The 21,977-nt window shown below is 42.8% G+C and overlaps 1 protein-coding gene and 1 non-coding gene across 4 annotated transcripts in view; one reads left to right on the plus strand and one right to left on the minus strand.

Annotated features, from left to right (window-relative positions):
* ZZEF1 (zinc finger ZZ-type and EF-hand domain containing 1) overlaps window positions 1-21,977 on the minus strand; it is a 158,847-nt gene that overhangs the window by 95,140 nt on the left and 41,730 nt on the right. For all 3 annotated transcript variants that reach the window (XM_073004598.1, XM_037987446.2, XM_037987445.2), the window contains exons 3-9: window positions 20,069-20,263; window positions 17,395-17,566; window positions 15,735-15,934; window positions 12,459-12,669; window positions 8,510-8,626; window positions 7,451-7,629; window positions 5,128-5,226 (exon numbers count right to left, since the gene is read on the minus strand). In XM_073004598.1, the coding sequence (XP_072860699.1) occupies window positions 5,128-5,226; window positions 7,451-7,629; window positions 8,510-8,626; window positions 12,459-12,669; window positions 15,735-15,934; window positions 17,395-17,566; window positions 20,069-20,263 (1,173 nt within the window). The remainder of the gene's footprint in view (window positions 1-5,127; window positions 5,227-7,450; window positions 7,630-8,509; window positions 8,627-12,458; window positions 12,670-15,734; window positions 15,935-17,394; window positions 17,567-20,068; window positions 20,264-21,977) is intronic.
* LOC119620393 (small nucleolar RNA U13) lies at window positions 17,704-17,805 on the plus strand. The gene has a single exon (XR_005236923.2). It is a non-coding gene; the product is annotated as a small nucleolar RNA U13 (small nucleolar RNA).

A 21,977-nucleotide genomic window follows, 5' to 3' on the forward strand; every position in this document is an offset into this window, starting at 1 on the left:
TGTAGAATACTGGTAGTGATGCACGGGATTCCTGTCCACAGAACTAAACACTGGGTTCTGTGGAAATGTTGCTGATTATTCCTTATGGATACTAATCAATATTCTATCTATTTGTAAATTGATTTTAGCATTCCTATTAGTCTACATGTATTTTATGAATTCTCTTTAGAAAAATGTTTGTAACATCTTACTGGTTCCCTCATTAATTGAGCTAAATAAAAACTCTGGGCCAGGCACGGTACAGTAGCTCATGTCTGTAATCCCAGCACTTTAGGAGGCTGAGGCTGGTAGATTACTTGAGCCTGGGAGTTCAAAACCAGCCTGGGCAGCATGGTGAGACCCCATTTCTACCAAAAAAAACCAAAAAACCAAAAAAAACCCCACAAAATATCAAGGCGGTTGTGGTGGCTCACACCTGTAATCCCTGCACTTTGGGAGTCTGAGGCAGGCAGTTCACTTGAGGTCAGGAGTTCGAGACCAGCCTGGCCAACATGGTGAAAACCCCATCTCTACCAAAACTATAAAATTTGCTGGGCATGGTGGCACACACTTATAATCCCAGCTACTCAGGAGGATGAGACAGGAGAATCGCCTGAACCTAGGAGGCGGAGGTTGCAGTAAGCCGAGATTGCACCATTGTACTCCAGCTAGCCTAGGTGATAGAGTGAGACTCCATCTCAAAAAAAAAAAAAAAAAAAAAAAAAAAAAAAAAAAAAAAATTCAGCCAGGCATGGTGGTGGTGCACACCTGCAATCCTAGCTACTTGGGAGGCCGGGGTGGGAGGATCACTTGAGCCTGGGAGGTGGAGGTTGCAGTGAGCTATTATCACAACACTACACTCCAGTCTGGGCAGCAGTGTGAGATCCTGTCTCAAATGAATGAATGAATAAATAAAGTAAATACATTAAAAGTATGCCATGTGTTCCCTTGTATTTGTATGACAGTCACTATTTTCCTTTTTTGATTGTTGGTAATTATCCTTTAACAACTCACGAAAAAATCTTCTGCTAGACCCAAGGTTGCCTTTCTCTTTCAAACTTCTGTAAATGATATAACTCAGCATTAAATAAGCTTTTTTTTCTGGGACTCTGAATTGTTCTCAACAATTCTGCCTATCAAAATGACAACACTAAAACCAATTTCATGTTTCCTATTTCATTACATTGAGTTCAAGAAAACACAAATTTACAAAGACAATGTGCAAAATGTGTCACCAAAACTAAGAAAATTAAATCCAAAGGAATCTTTTCTAATTGATACAGGAGCTATATGATCTAATTCCATGAAAGAGCAATTCTATAGGCAATTTTAAGAATCCATATTACCAAAAATTCACACAACTCTACTAACAGTAATACTAAAAACTATCCCAATTATTGAACTGTCACCTTTTCCCAGAGGCCTGGGTATCTCTATTTAAAATAAATCTGTGTAAAGGCTAAAGTACTGTCTAAAAGTTAAATGATAAATCAGCAATTTTAATTAGTCTCAATGTAGTAGCAGAAGCAATAATTTAAGTCAACAGAATCAGACTCCTTTAAAATAACATTGCCACCAAATATGCATTTACATTTTTTCAGAAAGCCAAAACAAACAAAAAAAAACCTTAAAAAAATAAATAAAACTTCTGTGCTACCTTTTCTTGGTAAGAAACCAGCTCATATGTTTTTTTTCATTTTTCACTTTTGTTTTTTAGACACAGGGTCTCGGTCTGCTGCCCAGGCTGGAATGCAGTGGTGTGATCATAGCTCACTGCGGCCTTAAACTCCTGGGCCCAAACAATCCTCCTGCCTCAGCCTAAGTAGGTCCACAGGCACACACCACCATGCCCAGCAATTTTTTATTTTATTTTTTATAGTGACTGGGTCTCACTATGTTGCCCAGGCTGGTCTCAAACTGTTGGCCTCAGGCAATCCTTCCACCACTGCCTCCCAGAGTGTTGGGGTTACAGGCATGAGCCACTGTGCCCAGCCTAGCTCACAGGTTTGTCTGTGATTTTTCTTTTTTTTTTTTTGAGACAGAGTTTCGCTCTTGTCACCCAGGTGGGAGTGCAATGGCGCAATCTCAGCTCACTGCAACCTCTGCCTGCCGGGTTCAAGCAATTCTCCTGCCTTAGCTTCCCAAGTAGCTGGGACAAGTGCCTGCCACTATCCCTGGCTGATTTTTCTATTGTTAGTAGAGATGGGGTTTCACCACGTTGGCCAGGCTGTTCTCGAACTCCTGATCTCAGGTGATCCGCCTGCTTCGGCCTCCCTAAGTGCTGGGATTACAGGTGTGAGCCACTGCACCCGGCTGAACTGTGGTATTTTAAATCTACAAGTTTTGACACCCTGCCCTCCACTTGCCAAATTTATTCTTTTTAGATGACAGGGGAAAAAAAAATAACCAATTAGATTGAAAGGATTTAATAAATCTACCACTTCCGTTCCTATCAGTAGCACCCAGCATTCCTTTAAAACACCAGATACAGTGACAGTGGTGGCTGCCAGGAACATTAGCCCACTGAAGTATCAGCGTTTGACTTCTCTGGGCATTCTGTGGGCCCTGCAGTGGCACTTGTCCAAAAATGGTACTTCCCCATAGTTGGAGAACCAGACGTGTACCCATGAGAAGAGCTTTTACTCCAACAAGGGGAAGAAAAAATCACCCCCAAACCCAACAGCTCTGGCCATGAGTACTTTCCTCTTGTCTGTCTCTTAAGGGTTACTTTTTGCAGTGCAGCAAAACAGACCAACACCAAACCGGAATTACAAGCAGCAGATAGTGATGGCTGAAGGGAGGAAGCAGGAGGAACCCAGTGCTCCCCACACCCATTCACATCCCACTCTTGTGCTTCTCAGGCACACGGCAAAATGAGCAAATCCACAAACTACAGCTGGATTTTTAAAACCCACTCCATCTAAGGAGGGGAAAAAGCAGGAAGGAGAACCGGGCAGGTAAAAGACACAGGGAGAATAACAAAATATTCAAATCAGACCAGGCACAAGAGCTGGCAAAATCTACTACCAGGAGAAATGCCATGAACAGTGTTAAAAATCCACATTCAGCCAGGCGCCGTGGCTCACGAGGTCAGGAGATCGAGATCATCCTGGCTAACACGGTGAAACCCCGTCTCTACTAAAAATAAAAAAATTGGCCGGGCGCAGTGGTGGGCGCCTGTAGTCCCAGCTACTCGGGAGGCTGAGGCAGGAGAATGGCGTGAACCCGGGCGTCACTGTACTCCAGCCTGGGTGACATAGAAGAAAGAAAGAAAGAAAGAACGAACGAAAGAACGAAAGAACGAACGAAAGAACGAACGAAAGAACGAAAGAAAGAAAAGAAAGAAGGAAAGAAGGAAAGAAGGAAAGAAGGAAGGAAAGAAAGAAAGAAAAAATGCACATCCTCACATGTTCCAGGAACAAAAATTCCAAATCTTCAGCAAGTGAAGGAAAAACGCAGAGGGCCTTTGGCAGGGTGGTCTTGGCTTTCTTGGGTGAGGGGAAGGGAAAGGGACAAGGAGTTAACACCACCTCCTCCCAGCCCCACCCACTTTGGAATGGCAGGAGCCTCACAGCCAGTCATGGCCTTCAGTATGGCTGGAGATGGATGCAGTAAAGAAAACGTTTCTGCAGAGGCTGAGCTGCTCAGGGAAGCCCGTAGGGAAACAATCTGGTTTAAGCATCTACTGCTGAAGAGGAGCATTGAGGAGAGGAGGTGCAGCTGGGAAAAGCATGTTCTCCCAGGGTCCGCACTCCACGAGTGCTGAGAATGAAGACGGGAAACAGGACAGAGAAGAGGCAACCACTGAGAATATAGGAGGACGCACTGCTGAGAGGAAAGCTGAGGAGAACCAGACACAAAGCAGCAAGGCCAGTCCCTTTCAATGTCTGATCATTGCTGGAACATTCCACTTCCTCTAGTGAATCAGCAAGATTCAAATCAGTCCAGTGAGGGAAAAAGGGACACAGAGGACAATAACGAGGCGGCCAACAAGACGGATGAGAAAGAGACTCACAAACACCTTATCACGAGATAAGGAAGGAGCCTCCAGCAAAGATGCAAATTATTATGTTGACACTAGGAAAAGAGTGAGGCTTCCTCTAGACACTCAAATACTAGATCAGCTATATCTAGAAATACCCTTCTTTGTTTTGTTTTGTCTTTTTGAAACAGTCTCGCTCTGTCACCCAGGCTGAAAGGCAGAGGCGGGATCTCAGTTCACTGCAACCTCTACCACCCAGATTCAAGCGATTCTCATGCCTCAGCCTCCCAAGTAGTTGGAATTACAGGTGCCCTGCCACCACAATGGGCTAATTTTTGTAGTTTTTTTTATTAGAGATGGGGTTTCACCATGTTGGCGAGGCTGGTCTTGAACTCCTGGCCTCAAGCGATCCTCCTGCCTCGGTCTCCCAAAGCGCTGGGATTATAGGCGTGAGTCACTGCACCCGGCCTGGAAATACCCTTCTTAAACAATGTTTTCAGTCAGTAGTGAAGGGCTACTGACCTGCTGTAGCACCTACTACCTGAAGATAACACAATGGAAAGACAATTGGAACTGAAAAATCGATTAAAAAAAAAAACAGGCCAGGCATGGTGGCTCAAGCCTGTAATCCCAGCACTTTGGGAGGCCGAGACGGGCAGATCACAAGGTCAGGAGATCAAGACCATCTTGGCTAACATGGTGAAACCCCGTCTCTACTAAAAATACAAAAAAACTAGCCGGGCGAGGTGGCGGGCGCCTGTAGTCCCAGCTACTCGGGAGGCTCAGGCAGGAGAATGGCATCAACCCGGGAGGTGGAGCTTGCAGTGAGCTGAGATCCGGCCAATGCACTCCAGCCTGGGCAACAGAGCGAGACTCCCTTTCAAAAAAAAAAAAAAAAAAAAAAACGTAACTTTTTATATTCCAAGAGAAAGAATCCTTGCTTTTCAAAACTTCAGGCTCTCAAATACCTCTAAGTTGTTATAGGTCATTGACACTTAGGCAGATTACAACTAAACCACACAAATTGTTCAAGAACCACTGCCAACTCAGAAACAACCCAAAGTTGAAGACTGCACGCCTCGGACATTTCAAAGCCCACAGTGTGCTTTCACACAGCTGACTCCTGTCTATCGAGCACACTAGAGACAGACAGACCCACCACTCACCATCCCTTGTCCATGGTTCAACAAGGAGGTTTTCGGGTCCAGACTTATCTTCTTTTCCTTTGACATCACATGCCTGAAGAGTCAACTGGAGAGGTTTACCTGACCAAAGAAAAGGAAAAGCAAGCCTTAAGCTAAAATATGAAGAACTGGAAACTAGCACACCTATGTGTGGAAACAGAGTCCTGTGGCTACTCATACTGCCAACTAAAAATCTCCCTGTTTAAAACCTGAAATAGAGCAGCAATATTGGACAAAAGTTGACACCATCCCTTTGTGCTTTCCTGAAAGAGACAAAGTACAGCTATGTCCCTGAGTGATTCCAAGGACAGCTTTCTAGAACAATCATTGTTCTGAAAAAAGGACATTATAAGATACAGGTTGATAACACAGATTGAACATATTTGGGGGGGGTGATTCCTAAGATACTGTTTTGGAGTCAACAACTAACTTTATTACAATTGCATTTAAATATAAAATATTTTAGGTCTTGTTTCTTTAAATCATCTCTTCAGGCAAAATTCTGTTTCAAGAATTAGAAAAATCAACTTTTTCAGAACACTTGGCTTTGGCAAAAAAAAAATATATATATATTTATATATACATGTAAATTATCTTTTGCTATGATGATCTGAAAATGTTTTCCTTTTGTTTTAATAATATAATGAACACCCGTTCACCTATGATGTGACCTAGAACTAGAACATTACCCCATTCCTTCCTATCCACTGCTCCCTGCCTGAACAACCATCAATCTAAATTCTATTCAGCTTCCAGACACTACCTGCTATCCCTTCTACCCAGCCATGCCTGCTCTGGGCTGTTCACTGGTGCAACCCCTAACCACCCAAGAAAATAACTTTTCAAAATTTAGGGAGGAAACTAGATTCATAGGACATCAATTGTCTAACTTTAAAATTTAAACAGGCAAAAGAAAAAAAAATTAAACAGGCTGGGCGTCGTGGCTCATGCCTGTAAATCCCAGCATTTTGGGAGGCTGAGGTGGGAGGACTGCTTGGGTCCAGGAGTTTGAGACCAGCATGGTCAACACTGGGAGAGCTCATTTCTAAAAAAAAAATTTGTTTAATTAGCCAGGTGTGGTGGCGCCTGCCTATAGTCCCAGCTACTCAGGAAGCTGAGGCGAGAGGATCACTTGAACCTGGGAGGTGGAGGTCTCAGTGTGCTGAGATTATGCCACTGCACTCCAACCTGGGTGACAGAGCAGGACTCTGTCTCAAAAAATAAATAAATAAATAAAATAAAAATAAAAATAACATACAAAGAAGCCATGAAGTCAGTCATATTAAGACAAAGGTAGAAACGTCACAGCAGGGGCCAGGTGTGGTAGCTCACGCCTGTAGTCCCAGCATTTTAAGAGGCCAAGGTGGGAGGACTGCTTCAGCCTGGGAGACCAGCTTGGGCAACATAGTGAGACCCAATCTCTACAGAAAATTAAAAAAATTAACCAGGTATGCTGGCATGCACCTGTGGTCCCAGCTACTTGGGAGAGTGACACAGGAGGATCACCTGAGCCTGGGAGGTCAAGGCTGCAGTGAGCTGTGATCATGCCGCTGCACTCCAATCTGTGCAACACAGCAAGACACTCTCTCTCAAAATAAATAAGTAAAATGGCAGAAATAGTACTGTAATATTGCAAACAGGATGAGACCCAATACCATACACTGTGGAGTCCAGGAAGGCTGCACTCGCAAGAGGAAGTGCTGCACTGCAGTCCTTTGGGAGTAACTTTATGGGCTCCTGTGTTGAGAAGGACGATAAGGCCCCATCCTGGTTTAGCAGAAAAGTGCTCACAGGAATTACTGCTAGGCCCAAGAGGGGAAAGCGGTGGCAGACAGGTGTCCAAATCCTTCAGAGCAGCTATCACGGGAATGCAGAGGGATGCATTCTAAGACAAAGATTCCTTTGCACCGTATCTTGGCTAGCTTCCTCCCTCCAACAGTAAGAACTACTCCAACCCTGCTGGCCTACACAATGAGACACTTCAGTACTTTACCAAAGATGGCTGTGTTCAAATGGCCACCAGACCTGAGTAATTCTGCAAGCAGACTGTGGGAGCACAGCCTCGTGGACACTCAAGTGTCCTCTTCTGGTGATACTGCCATCACATAAATGAACCAAAATCCCCCTTGTCCCTGCCAATCCTAGTAAGGTCTGATACTCAGAGGATATGTTCATCCAGGAATCATGGTGTAACTACAACAACCAAAAAAGATGAGAAGATACCAGAAGGTCACATGGCGAAGAACAGCTTTATGATTTGTCCACTGTTGACATTTCCATCAACCCCATGTTTTACCATATTTACCATATTTGAGGAGCAGGTTCTGTCTGACTGACGCCATGGACAGGATGAGGGATGAGGCATCATATTGTGTGTCCAGATGGTCAGTGATGGTGCATAGAGAGCTCATCACTTTGGCAACACTTCCTCTTGCGAGTGCAAAAGCCAGAAGAGTCAGTTCTACCTCTGGGGTAGAACAGCAGCTATAAGCAAAGAGCAAAAACTTTTCACTTCTTAAAAACATGAAAAAATCCAGGTGGCTCAAACCCCATGGAAGTGATCACAAGTAACATTAACCTGCCATATGCTTTCTACAGGTTTATCAGAAATATTTTTCAAAATACCTTAAAGATAACCTAAGGAAAAATTAAATCAATCCAGAGAGCCAGGGAATGAAAGCCTCACTTCTATAACCTTTAATCTTTAAATCTTAAATAATACCAACAAGCTACTCTAATAAGCCTCTGCTATTAAGAAGCCTTGGGTAATGAGCTGACTTGGCCAGAGAGTTGAGGGTTTATGCTTGAAGTACCAAAAATGTATTACACTGAATTATACTTCTTTGCCTTTACTTTAAACACATTACACTGAAATGTTAAAAACTGTCTAGATGGCTCAGGGACTGTTTTGTCCTCTAATGCAGTAACGTCCTCAGGGCTCACTGAGGCAGAACTGAGTGTCCCCACACAAAGCGGTCTCTTCTATCAAGCTATCCAGGCGCCCTTTCCCAGTTCTACAGGTAATCAGGCTCCCTGGACCTGCATGTGAAGGTCAGCAGGTTCTGAGTGAGGGAAGGCTATGCCAGTTGGACTTTGAGACTTCTGTTCTATCAGAATCACAGGATTACTCCCCTCGGGCCCTGCAACACCCCTCCCCTGCCTTCCCAATTCTTCAGGTCAGGTGATATCGCTAAATAATGGAGTTTAGATGAGTGAACTATTATGTCGCTTTCTCTTTAGCTACTAAAAAGCAAACATTTTTAGTGGTGATGGTTAAAAGATTAACATATATTTTTTAAAGACTTAACAAGCATATATGCACTCCACTCCTCACAGAGTTTACCCTCGTCAGCCTTGATTTTACCTAGTTATCCTTATGAGGAAACTGTCCACTTCTTCCAGCACATTAGGAGAGAGGAAAGTTGAGAAATCTGTAGATCCTGGTGAGAGAGAGAGTGGAGGCATGTGCCGCAGTGCCTTCCTAGAAGAGTAAAATGTAAAATCAGAAAACCAGACTGAATTTAGACAAAAAATAAACTGTTACAAGCTTGTTTTGACTAATCCCTTATAAACAGACAGTGTTCCCACAGAGAAGTTGGCACACAATATAAACTGGCCCCTTTTTTGTTTTGTTTTGTTTTGTTTTGCAGTGTTTGAGATGGAATCTCCCTCTGTCATCCAGGCTGAAGCACAGTGGCGTGATCTCGGTTCACTGCAACCTCCACCTCCCAGGTTCAAGCGATTCTCCTGCCTCGCCCTCCTGAGTAGCTAGGATTACAGGAGCCTGCCACCGAGCCTGGCTAATTTTTTTGTATTTTTAGTAGAGATGGGGTTTCACCATCTTGGCCAGGCTGGGCTTGAACTCGTGACCTCGTGATCCACCCGCCTCAGCCTCCCAAAGTGCTGGGATTACAGGCATAAGCCACGGTGCCTGGCCTAAGCAAGCTCTTTTGCCCAGGAGTCATAGTGCTAAGTAGTTTGATAGGGTTTTGTGTGTGTTTCTTTCTTTCTTTCTTTTAGGAGTTCTACCTCCTTCTGTGGAATAAAGCTTATTCAGCTCTCTGGAATCCAGCTTTCGAGTTAAGTAGTGTTAGAAAAACTGACCCAAGAGGCAGAGCGGCTTGTGGCTCAGTAGAAAACTTATTTTATAATTTGTTCAGCAGCAATAGAGAAAAAAACAAGAAAATTGTATACCTAGGATCTGAAGATCTATGGTATCTAAAAAGGTGTCACGAATTTCATGTTTTCCTAAACAGATGAGCCCATCACCATCTCCATTCCTGCCATGTTTCTTGGCCTTTCCACCTTAATGTTTGTTTTAATGTTTCCCTTTTCTTGTTTTTGCTTACATGTATCTTTCTGAATCCCCCAATAGCTTTACCTCCTCTAGGTTAGCAGTCATCAAAAATTTATGCAACAAATGACTTCTGAGCCCCACTGTGTGCCAGCAACTGTGCTAGGTGAGTGAGTGTACCATGAAAAACTTCAAGGTATTCTCAAAATTCTACAATCTAGATAGTCGCTTAATGATAATGGTAATGAAAATCCCTGAAACAATTTCATTTCTACATTTCAAAATAGAGACAATACAGCAAAGCTAACACTGTGTCAGCTCACACTCCGCCCTAGTTCTGCTCCTGTCTACACAATGAGCTGTTTTTGGGTTGCACGAACACGGCAGCTACACACAGGTGCAGCTGATCAGTGAGGGCTAATGCACACAAGTAGCATGCAGTCATTTACTGAATGTATTTCCACTGATACAGGCAAACACTTCTGTCCCAAAATATTCTTTTCCTTACCTATTTTTCCTCATTGATATTTTTTCAATAAATCTTTAATTTTAAAATAGATTTAGATCACTAATCTTAAAAAGGCAGGAGTGCATGAAAATATCATTGCAGATGAACTAGTAAAACTGAGCAGGGACACAAACTTTAAAATCTGTCCATTCTTCAATCACTTGCCACATCTTCAAAAAAATAACTTAGAAACCTCTTCCTTTTCCTGAAAATCCAGTCCATAAGGTGGGGCTGTGCAACGGTGGCATCTGTATGTGTCTGGGGAGTAAGGGGAGTAGTCATGGTGGCCTACAGTGAGGTTTTAGAGCCTGAGCAGGGTGAGAAAGGTATCTTCACAAAGGTATGGCCTAATAGGGAATGTAGGCACCAAGTGGGGCAAGGGTGGCCTGGCACAGGCTATAGGAACTCAAGGAAGATAAGAAGGGCATCTGTGCAAGGGTAGCCACAGCAGCAGGTCTGCAAAAGATGCTGGAGCAGGAATGGGATAGGGAGGGTGTCCATGCAAGGGCAGGGACAATGGGACACTGGTTACATAGAGGAGAACTCAGTAAGTATGAAAATGTATCAAGGATGATGGGAAGCAAGTTTCTTAGTATCAGAGAAGGGAGTCACAAATAAAGAAATAGGACAGGTACGGTGGCTCATGCCTGTAATCTCTGCACTCTGGGAGGCCAAGGCGGGTAGATCTCCACCTAGAGAGCTCTGATTCAGAAAAATGGCTGATTCCAGGACTAATGCAGGGAACATTCAAGATAAGCCTGGGATATCTTGTGTCAGAACATATGGAAGCATTCCAAGAATAATGAGACATGTCAAAAGGACACACAAGCCAGACTGAAGGGGTTGCCACCAGGCAACTCCAGGATAATATAAGCATCAAAACTGCAGCTGACTATAATCTAGTGCATAAACAGGAATCCACTAATATAAAGTTTGATGAGGAATGAGATATTTACACAGTCTCAAAGTACCATCTTCAACATATTAATTATGAAGTGAAAAATAATTATTTTACAATGGAAAAGTCTGGCAAAAATCACTTTAATCAAGTGATCAAAGTTAACATGACTGCACTAGAATGAGGACTCTGAAGTTGGGTGCAACCCGATGGGATGCAATGAGGACAAAGCATCACTTCTATGATATTCCTGCTAGAGATAGATACAAAACCTCAATCTGATCATGATGAAACATCAAATAAACCAGAACTGAAGGACACTCTTCAAAATAACTGACCTGTAATTTTCAAAAGTATCAGGGTCAAGGACATACTGAGGAAAGACAAGGAAATACTGAGGAATTGTTCCAGAATGAAGGAAACTAAAGAGATAGGACAATGAAATGCAGAATATTTCGCTGGATCCTTTTGCTGTAAGGGGCGTGACTGGGGCAATGTGCCAAACTTGAAGGGAGTCTGAGGATGAGATGGTGGCAACGCAGCAAAGTGCACCAGTGTGGACTTCCTGATTTCAATGGTTGCCAGCAAATGTTCTTGTTGACAGGAAATACACACTAAAGCATGCAGGAATGATGAGGTACGGGCTGGCAAATTCCTCTCTAATGACTGCGGAAGAAATAAAAACTATTTGTTAACTAAACTTGCAATGTTTCTCTAAGTATGAAATAATTTGGTGAGAATACATGTTAAAACAGGAAGAAAGAACAAGGTATAGCCAACTATTAGCCTTTAGAACTAGCATTGCAGTAGTGTTATTAGCTAAACAGTTTTACTCAATAGTGCTAACAAATCTCAAAAGATGTCTCGAAAACAAAATATTAGCAATCTCTTTTCGGCTGATACTCTCACAGCCTATACTATAGGTGCCTATTATCAGTTGCTGAATCTGCACAATACTAATATTTCAGTGCTGCTATAGCTGGTTGTATTTGTCTTATATGTTACTACTTGGTCTTTCTGCCCTAATCATTTTTTTTAAAGTACTCTACATTTCAAAATAAATTAATTTAGTACCCCTGAAAAGATTTCACTCATTAGTGGAAACAGCCCTCAACGGATCCATTACTGTAGCTGCTCATGTGACTTCAGGAAAGGTCACAACATCTGCATCTATAAAATGGGGTAATTTTCACAGGTACATTTCAGTGTCAGTAGATAAAATAATAGACAGCATCTGAAAGTGCTTTATCCAACATCAAATCCTATATAAACATGAGCAATTACTTCCCAATGGACAAGGAACAGGCACAGCATAAGTGACCTTCCACAAGACTGGTCCATTTAGTGAGCTGATAAAGAACACTGTAGGAACTGTGTGAGGAGCAGCAGGAAGGTGGAATGGGCACTTTTTCAGTGTGTAAAGTCAGAACGTCAATCAAAGAGAGAAGCGCTGTGGAGCTGAGAGGCACCAACAGGAAACACTAGGGCACCTGAGGCCGAGCTGACTGAGCCACGACGATCAATGATGGAAGGTTGCTCAGTGATACTCCTTAAAGGATGACGGGAGAATGAGGGCATGTTGAGGGGGCTGGAAAATAGAGGGAATGACTTACTGAGTATTGTGCAGCACTGTCTGGACAAAGGCGGGATTTGTCTCCATAGAAGCCGTCACCAGAGATGTCAGCAGAGACCAATACCATATTGCAGAAGCATCTGAGACTGAGACCCCAGACTTCTTAACTCTCTGAAAGCCAACAGCCCTGAGACCATGAATTCTAGTGTCGCAGCCATCGCTAAGACAACGCTTTATGTTAATCTGGACATCTGTCGAGCACAAACAAAACATTCAGTATTGGATTAACTTCTTTAGTTAGGCAAATGCTGGGCTCCCAACTAAAAGCAAAATAGTAATAGACATTTTGAAAAGAAAATTCTGAAGATACACTTTGATGACAGAAATAAATAGCATGTGCAATGGAACTACTATATAATAAATTTGTCAAAAAGCATTGACAAATCTAAGAAATCATAAGAATAATATGTAAAATTAAGGGTGGTTTAAGTCTTTACAACAAAACTTCTTAGGAACTTAGGAGTCTTGAAAAAAACTACACAAAGAACAACTTAAAACAAGCCTGTCTGAATACATGGTAAGAACATTTCTCGAATTCTTCCTAGGATTCTGAAATTTGGATTAAGTTACACAACAGTAGCTGGCTTATAAGCAACTGTGAGAATTTATTTTTAATAATCAAATCCAAACAGATGACATATACATGACTCACTTTTAAGAGATGTCACAATTTCTTATTTGGGTCAGAGGAGAGAAGGTAAGAAGTTAAAAAGGACACAACTTAGAGAAAAGACCACAATATAAGACAGGAAGCTTCTAGTCCACAGGCCTAACTACTTATTTGCCTAGGGGTGAGATACAAAGACTCTACCTTCCTAGGCCTCAGTTCCTTTGAGCAAAGAATACTTCTTTTGGCCCAGGAAAGCATTAGAAGAAATGAGATAAAACATGAAGCATTCCGGCTCCCTGAATGAAGTAAGCCCGGAAAGCAATCACAGAATTGCGATTATTTCCAAAATGCTATGTGTAAAGCAAGGTTATAACGGTATAAAATTGGAAACAACCTAAATGTCCAAGAATGAGGGGTGGGTTAAAATTACAGCTTTTTTTTTTTTTTTTTTTTGAGATAGAGTCTTGCTCTGTCACCCAGGCCGGAGTGCAGTGGAGCAATTTCAGCTCACTGCAACCTCCGCTTCCCGGGTTCAAGTGATTCTCCTGCCTCAGCCTCCCAAGTAGCTAGGATTACAGGCATGCACCACCATGCCCAGCTAATTTTTCTATTTGGTAGAGACAGGGTTTCACCATGTTGGCCAGGCTGGTCTAGGACTCCTGAACTCAAGTGATCTGCACGCCTCGGCCTCCCAAAGTGCTGGGACTGGAAGCGTGAGCCACTGCCCCTGGCCAATTACAGTATATTTTTACAACACTAAATCAGGGTGCTTGTGAATACAACACATTCTAAAAAATTACAAACGAACATGAAAAGATTATCAACATTTTTGTAAAAAGATATGTATAGATGTATGTGAACAGATACATACAGATTTTTTTTTTTTTTTTTTTTTTTTGAGACGGAGTCTCGCTGTGTCTCCCAGACTGGAGTGCAGTGGCGTGATCTCGGCTCACTGCAAGCTCCACCTCCCGGGTTCACGCCATTCTCCTGCCTCAGTCTCCTGAGTAGCTGGGACTACAGGCGGGCCCGCCACCACGACTGGCTAATTTTTTGTATTTTTAGTAGAGACGGGGTTTCACCATGTTAGCCAGAATGGTCTCGATCTCCTGATCTTGTGATCCACCCGCCTCGGCCTCCCAAAGTGCTGGGATTACAGGCATGAGCCACCACGCCCGGCCATACAGCTCTATTTTTTAGGAAAAAAGGTGTGTGTATATGTGTGCATATATGTGTGTGTATGTAAATCATACACACACACACACACACACACACACAAATACACAAACACAAGGAAAGGTCTGCAAGGGTCCACACCCAGGTAGTCAAACAGTAACAATCGCTGGGTAGTAGGACTTGAATATTTTTGTTTATATTTTTCTAATTTTCCAATAAGAAAACGGGAATAAAATATTTTTAATGGTCTAGCACAGTGACTCACGCCTGTAATCCCAGCACTGTGGAAGGCCAAGGCGGGTGGATCATGAGGTCAGGAGTTCGAGACCAGTCTGGCCAACATAGTGAAACCCCGTCTCTACTAAAAATACAGAAAATCAGCCAGGTGTGGTGGTGGGCACCTGTAATCCCAGCTACGCGGGAGGCTGAGGCAACAGAATCACGTGAACCTGGGAGGCGGAGGTTGCAGCGAGCTGAGATCGCGCCATTGCACCCCAGCCCAGGCAACAATGTGAGACTCCATCTCAAAAAAAAAAAAGAACATATATATGATATATATATATCATATATATTACACATATAAACATACATAATATATATTTATGTATAAATATATATATTCATTTTTTTATATATATATTGATAATCCCAACATTTTGGGAGGCCAAAGTAGGAGGATAAAGGCCAGGAGTTTGAGATCAACCTGGGCAACATAGTGAGGCCCCATTTCTACAAAAAAATGGAAATAAATTAGCCAGGCATGGTGGTGCAAGTCTAAATCCAGCTACTGAGACTGAGGCAGGAAGACTGCTTGAACCCAGGAGTCTGAGGTTACAGTGAGCTATGACTGCACCACTGCACTCCAGCGCGGGTGACAAAAAAAGATCCTGTCTAAATATATATATATATATAAATATTTTAATATATATATAAATATATATGATACATAAATATATATTTTTTAATGAAAAAAATGGTTTCACTGTTCTTATATAATTTATTTATTTGTTTTTTTTGTTTGAGATGGAGTTTTGCTCTGTCACCCAGGCTGGTGTGCAGTGGCGTGATCTCTGCTCACTGCAGCCATAGCCTCCTGGGTTCAAGCGATTCTTCTGCCTCAGTCCCCCAAGTGGTTGGGATTACAGGTGTGCAGCACCATGCCTGGATAATTTTTGTTTTAGTAGAGACGGGGTTTCACCATGTTGGCCAGGCTGGTTTCAAACTCCTGATCTCAAGTGATCCACCTGCCTTGGCCTCCCAAAGTGCTAGGATTATAGGCGTGTCAGCAGGCCCCGAGGCTTTTCTATAATTTCTACAACACTTAATGAATGAAACAATGACCACTTTTGTGTACGTCCTAAGAAGCAAATCAAATCTCAAAAACTAACAGCCTCTCCACTTCAAAGGGCCTTCTGCTAAAAAACAGTACTTTCTTGCCTCTCCCTATCCCCTGAGTTCTGTTGGACTTACAGAGCTGACTGACGTTGGCATTTTCCAGCAGCGTCACATAACCGGTGACATTGCTGGGGATGTGCACGTCTCGGACTTCCTGAAGATCGCTGGCATTCCTCCCCACAGCTACTGTCACCTGCTGTGGCATGTAGCTCTGGTCAGTGGCAGCCACTGCAATGGACAAGTGCCTAAGCACAACATCTGGCTTCATTTTTAAACTGGAAAACACAAAAAGCAGAAACTACAAATGTTTATAGGAGTCAAGAACTGACAGGATCCAGAAGTCCCATCTCAAACAGCTTACATTTGATATACGCAAAGACTGATTTTCCTAACAGCCACCAACTTGAAATGCTGGCTATGAGTTTCAAAGTCCTTCTGACCTTGGCCTTCCCACATCTCTAAAAGATCGTTCAGTTCAAGATTAATCTTACGATTCCTTTTAAACTATCTGTACAGGAAGAAAGAACAATATGAACATTCTAACAAACTCCCTTTACCTGGCAAAAAAGCAAATTGTAAACCACATACAAAAAACTGAGTATATTCTCTCATCTATAAATGAGATGTCTAAAGGTCAAATGTGCCCTCTAAGAGAAAACAATACAATTATTTCTGGCACTTAGTTCTACCAATTGGAATTAGCCTGTTTTCTGAGGGGACAGGTGAAAATTTCAATAGCAGCTTCAGAGCTTCCAGAAATACCACTGTTCATTATCATCAGCTCCACTCCAGGATTCCTGACCATACCATTTCTTCTTCTAAAGTGACCAACTCAGTCACACACAGTGAATTTCAAAAATGTATAGAAAGAGGCCAGGCACGGTGGCTCACGCCTGTAATCCCAGCACTTTGGGAAGTCGGGAGTTCGAGACCAACCTGGCCAACATGGTGAAACCCTGTCTCTACTAAAAATACAAAAATTAGCTGGGTGTGGCAGCAGGCACCTGTAATCCCAGCTACTCAGGAGGCTGAGGCAGGAGAACTGCTTGAGCCTAGGAGATGGAGGCTGCAGTGAGCAGAGATCATGCCACTGCACTCCAGCCTGTGTGTCAGAGCAAGGCTCCGTCTCAAAAAAAAAAAAGAAATAAAAAAAGTATAGAAAGGGACCGGGTGCAGTGGCTCACGCCTATAATCTCAACACTTTGGGAGGTCAAGGTAGGAGGATTAAGGCCAGGAGTTTGAGACAAGCCTGGGCAACGTAGTGAGGTCCCATTTCTACAAAAAAGTGTAAAGAAATTAGCCAGGCATGGTAGTGCATGCCTAAATCCCAGCTACTGAGACTGAGGCAGGAAGACTGCTTGAACCCAGGAGTCTGAGCTATGACTACACCACTGTACTCCAGCCTGGGTGACAGAAAAAGATCCTGTTCAAAACAAAAAAAAAGAGTAGAGAAAGGATATTTCAAAATACAATCACATGTAAGTTCTTGCTCTTTGTGGTATTAATTTTCCTGAGAAACTAGTGAAAACAGATATGAAATCAGTACTAATCTAAAATTAATCAAATATTATTTCCTCCTTTCAAATATCAGGGAAATTATCTGTTTATGAATATACAAGCCAGGTCACGTGATTTTACATGAGTCATTTTACTTGATTCTTAAAGCACCTTCATAGACAGCCACTTAAAATACAAAGAGTAGACAGTTAAGAAGAAAACATTATACCCCACCCACCGAATCCAGTGTGAACAGGCACTGCCATCCGACTGCCAGTAGGATGAGGTTTCTCCATTTGTCATCTTGTCAATGTCTGCAGAGTTGGAGGATGTTTCTATATAAGCATAGCACTTTGCTACTGACTTGAGTTTATCCATCTCTGGGCTTCTAGTTAGATCTCCAGGGCTTTCTGTAGGGGAAACCAGAGTTGATTACATGACATCTCTTTCACAAAGGGGAAAAAAAGAGTCATTTAAAATACCTAAGAGAAATACACTTGGTACTTTGGCCCTAGAAACACAAACCTTCCTTAAAATCTCCTTCCAGATCCTTCTCAGTCCATCAGTGTCATGAGTGAATTTTCACACACATGTGTCAAAAGTGCCTCCCTCAAACTGTTACATCGGTGGCATATTACCGGACGTGAAAATCATATGCCACCTTCCAAAGAATCCACTGGCCAAGGATTACCCCATCGTCTCCCATTAGTGCAATTCTTGAATCACTGATAGATTTGCAAAACCATGCCGAGAAGAAAACGGTAAATTACAGTTTGAATTTACACTTTTTAAATGATGAGTGACACTTTTTAAGCTGCTTGTTTCTGAGTACAGTCTGGTCCTGCCCTCTTCCATGTTTTTCTGGGTTAATTCATATATTTTCCATACATGATTAAATGTATATATAAACATATATATAATAGCTAACATTTACTTGAGTGTTTACTATAACCCATGCACTTTTTTTTGTTGAGACTTTTTTGAGAGGGTCTCATTCTGTTGCTCAGGCTGAAGTGCAGTGGTGTGATCACAGCTCACTGCAGCCTGGATCTCCTAGGCTCAAGTGATCCTCCTGCCTTACCCCAAGTAGCTGGGACTACAGGCATGCACCACCATGCCTGGCTAATTTTTAAAAAATTTTTGGAGAGATGGGGTCATCCCCGTGTTGACCAGGCTAGTGTCAAACTCCTGGCTTCAAGTGATCTTCCTGCTTCGGTCTCCCAAAGTACCGGGATTATAGGCATCAGCCACTGTGCCTGGCCATGTGCTTTTTATACATTCTTTATGTATTAATTCATTTTAAAAATAAAGAAACTGGCCAGCCTCAGTGGCTTACGCCTGTAATCCCAGCACTTTAGGAGGTCAAGGCAGGCAGATCACTTGAGGTAAGGAGATCGAGACCAGCCTGGCCAACACGGTGAAACCCAATCTCCACTAAAAATACAAAAATTAGCCAGGCATGGTGGCACGTGCCTGTAATCTCAGTTACTCAGGAGGCTGAAGCACGAGAATTGCTTAAACCTGGGAGGCAGGGGTTGCGGTGAGCCGAGATCACATCACTGCACATCAGCCTGGGAGACAGAGCAAGACTGTCACAAAAAAGTAAATAAAGAAACTAAGGAACACAGAGTTAAATAATTGCCCAAGAGTAGAGTTACTAAAAAATTTAGTCAGTCAATTGTGTCTTTAATATGCTACAAAATGTATTTTTGTTACCTAGAATGTCATTTGTTTTTGACTCTGCTTATGATATTTTTTGCTGCGAGGAAGGTTAAATTTTCATACAGACCAATTTATTAATCTTTTCTTTCACAGATTCTGGATTTCATGCCTAGTTAGAAAGGCTGTTCCGTACTTTACAAAGTGGAACTATTTTCTTCCAATATTTTTAGCATTTTATTTTTAGTTGAACTTTTTGATCATCTGAAATTTATTTTAGTGAATGGAATGTATTAAGAATCTAGTTTCAGCCAGGTGATGGCTCACACCTGTAATTCCAGCACTTTGGGAAGCCGAGGTGGGTGGATCATCTGAGGTCAGGAGTTTGAGACCAGTCTGACCAAGACGGTGAAACCCCGTTTCTACTAAAAATATAGAAATTAGCCGGGCATGGTGGCACATGCCTGTGATCCCAGCTACTCAGGAGGCTGAGGTAGGTGAATTGCTCAAACCGAGGAGGCAGAGGCTGCAGAGATCATGCCACTGCACTTCAGCCTGGGCAACAAGAGCGAAACTCAAGTCTCCAAAAAAAAAAAAAAAAAAAATCTAGTTTTATTTCTTCTTCAAATGGCTAACTAGGTGCCCTAACTCTATCTGCTGGCAGTTCACCTTTCCATCCTGATGTATAACGCTGACTTTATCTGGTACTCTATTCTCATATGTATGTCGGGTCTATGTCTGGGCTCTGTTATGTTCCACAGACCTATCTACACACATCATGAACTCCTGTTGCTATCTCCGAGTGATTGTGCGGTGGCTTCCCACATTTATCCAGCAAATACTCACTGAATACCTACCATGCAACAGGCACACAGCAGGAATGAGGAAGCAGACAAGACAGACACCACACAAGTGAATCAATAATGCTACAACTTCAGATAACAATAAGCATGTTTTCGACCATTAAACCTGCCAAGGTGATCTGACCAGAAGGTGGGGGGTGGGGGAGGTGTTAATTAGATAGAGAGGAAAGGCATCCCTGAAGTCACATCTGAGCAGAGAATTGAATATGAGAAACCAGCTGTGTTAGGAAGGAAGAAAGGGAATGAGGAGAAAGATCACATTCTTATGTTACAAACTCAGGACTTCACATTTTCAGAAATAAAGGCAGGGAAAAGATTTGGCTCATTTTACCAATACGACAGAAGAAATGGTAAGAGTATTTTCAGGAGAAACGACCCCCCCACACATACCTTTCTCCTTTTGTACCAGTTGATCCAAAGACTCCTTCAGTACGGAAGACCGCATGGTGCACATGTTCTTGCAGTGCTCCAGCATCGGGTAGGGCATCACCGCGCTGGAGAGCCGGTTGCGGTGCAGGAACCGCAGTATCATTGACGAGTGAGCATCAAGGCCTTCCTTCGACTCCGAAAATATGTCTATGAAACCTAAACAGACAACAACCATTTTTGGTGTTTTGGGGAAGCCACAGTAGTTTACATCCCCTGCCTGGTGGCCTGTCTGAACTGGCTAAATTAAAAGCAGTCATTAACAATCTTCACTGATATTTTCAGTTTTAATGGTTTAAAAATCTAAGTTTTAAAGAAATGAACCAGTAGCATTCTGAACTCAAGAATTAATTCAGCTGGGTGCAGTGGCTCATGCTTGTAATCCCAGCACTTTGGGAGGCCAAGGCAGGCGGATTACCTGAGGTCACGAGTTCGACACCAGCCTGGCCAACATGGTGAAATCCCATCTCTACTAAAAATACAAAAAAATTAGCCAGGCATGGTGGTGGGTGCCTGTAATCCCAGCTACTTGGGAGGCTGAGACAGGAGAATCACCTGAACTCAGGAGGCGGAGGTTGCAGTGAGCCCAGATCATGCCATTGCACTCCAGCCTGGGCAACAAGAGCGAAACTCCGTCTCAAAAAAAAAAAGAATTAATTTTAGTTGAAAATAATTTTAGAAGACTTAGAATAATGATTATTTGTTTCAATACAAACTTCAAAAACGTATAAGCACTTAAACACTAATAGATGTTTTTAAGGAAGTCTTGCATATAGAATACAGGGTAGAAATTAAGTTCAGTGCATTAAGAGCAAAAGCATAACCGCTTTTATACTAAGACACTAAGACAATGATTATGACAATACAACCACCACCATTACCACAGTTTCCAACGGCATTTTACAACCAATAAGGTGCTTCCACATACATATCATTCCGTCCTCACAATAAGGTGAAGGGGAGGCACAGACGGTACAGGTATCCTTTTTAACAACTGAGGAAAATGAAGCTCAGGTGACACACCAAAATATCAACTGATAATAGGGAGCCCCCCATGAGGCCATCAGTACAGGCTGGGAGAGAGAAAGCAGGGTGACAGCAGTGGGAACCATGGGCATTTGAGTCACTTCCTCATGTAATTTACCTGTGCCTTTAGGACGTGCTCAAGCCCAATCACATATATACCACTTCCATCTGATGATGGAATGCTGCTGTGCACACCCAACTTTAGGCTGGATGGGTCAGAAAGCACCCAGTTCATGACAGGCAGTTCAGGTCACACGGTAAATTGCTGACCCATAGTCAAATGCTCAGTTTCTACCAAGGCCCAGAGCTGTCTCTCAAAAGAAAAGTAGTTATCTGCAGAAGGTGGTAGGGCCTTGCTCCAAAATCCTAAAGGCCTCTGCTGTGATTCACCTATGGGGGTCTGCCAGAGGCTCCAAACAGCATTTCTGTCTGCCACTGACACCTCAAGCACAATTGGATCTGCTGAGTCATAGGACGCAAGTGGCAGAACAGCTTGCACTGCAGCCTGGACCTGTTGCAGAGCCTTCTCCTGTCCTGGACCCCTCTCAAAACTGACAGCCTTTCGGGTCACAGGATAAGTGGGCCAGAGTAACACACCCAAATGAGGAATGCATTGCCTCCAAATCCAAGGTGATCCACTAGGTGTTGTGTCTCTCTCTTGGCTGTAGGAGGGGCCAAACACAGCAACGTATCCTTTATCTTAGAAAGAGTATCCTGACAGCCCCACACCACTGGACCCCTAAACATTTCACTGAGGTAGAAGGTCCCTGAATGTATTTCAGATTTATTTCCCACCCCCTGGCACACAAATGTCTCACCAGTAAGTCCAGTGTGTTTGCTACTTCTC

The sequence above is a fragment of the Chlorocebus sabaeus genome, chromosome 16 (genome assembly GCF_047675955.1).
Source record: "Chlorocebus sabaeus isolate Y175 chromosome 16, mChlSab1.0.hap1, whole genome shotgun sequence".
Taxonomy (NCBI): Eukaryota; Metazoa; Chordata; class Mammalia; order Primates; family Cercopithecidae; genus Chlorocebus; species Chlorocebus sabaeus.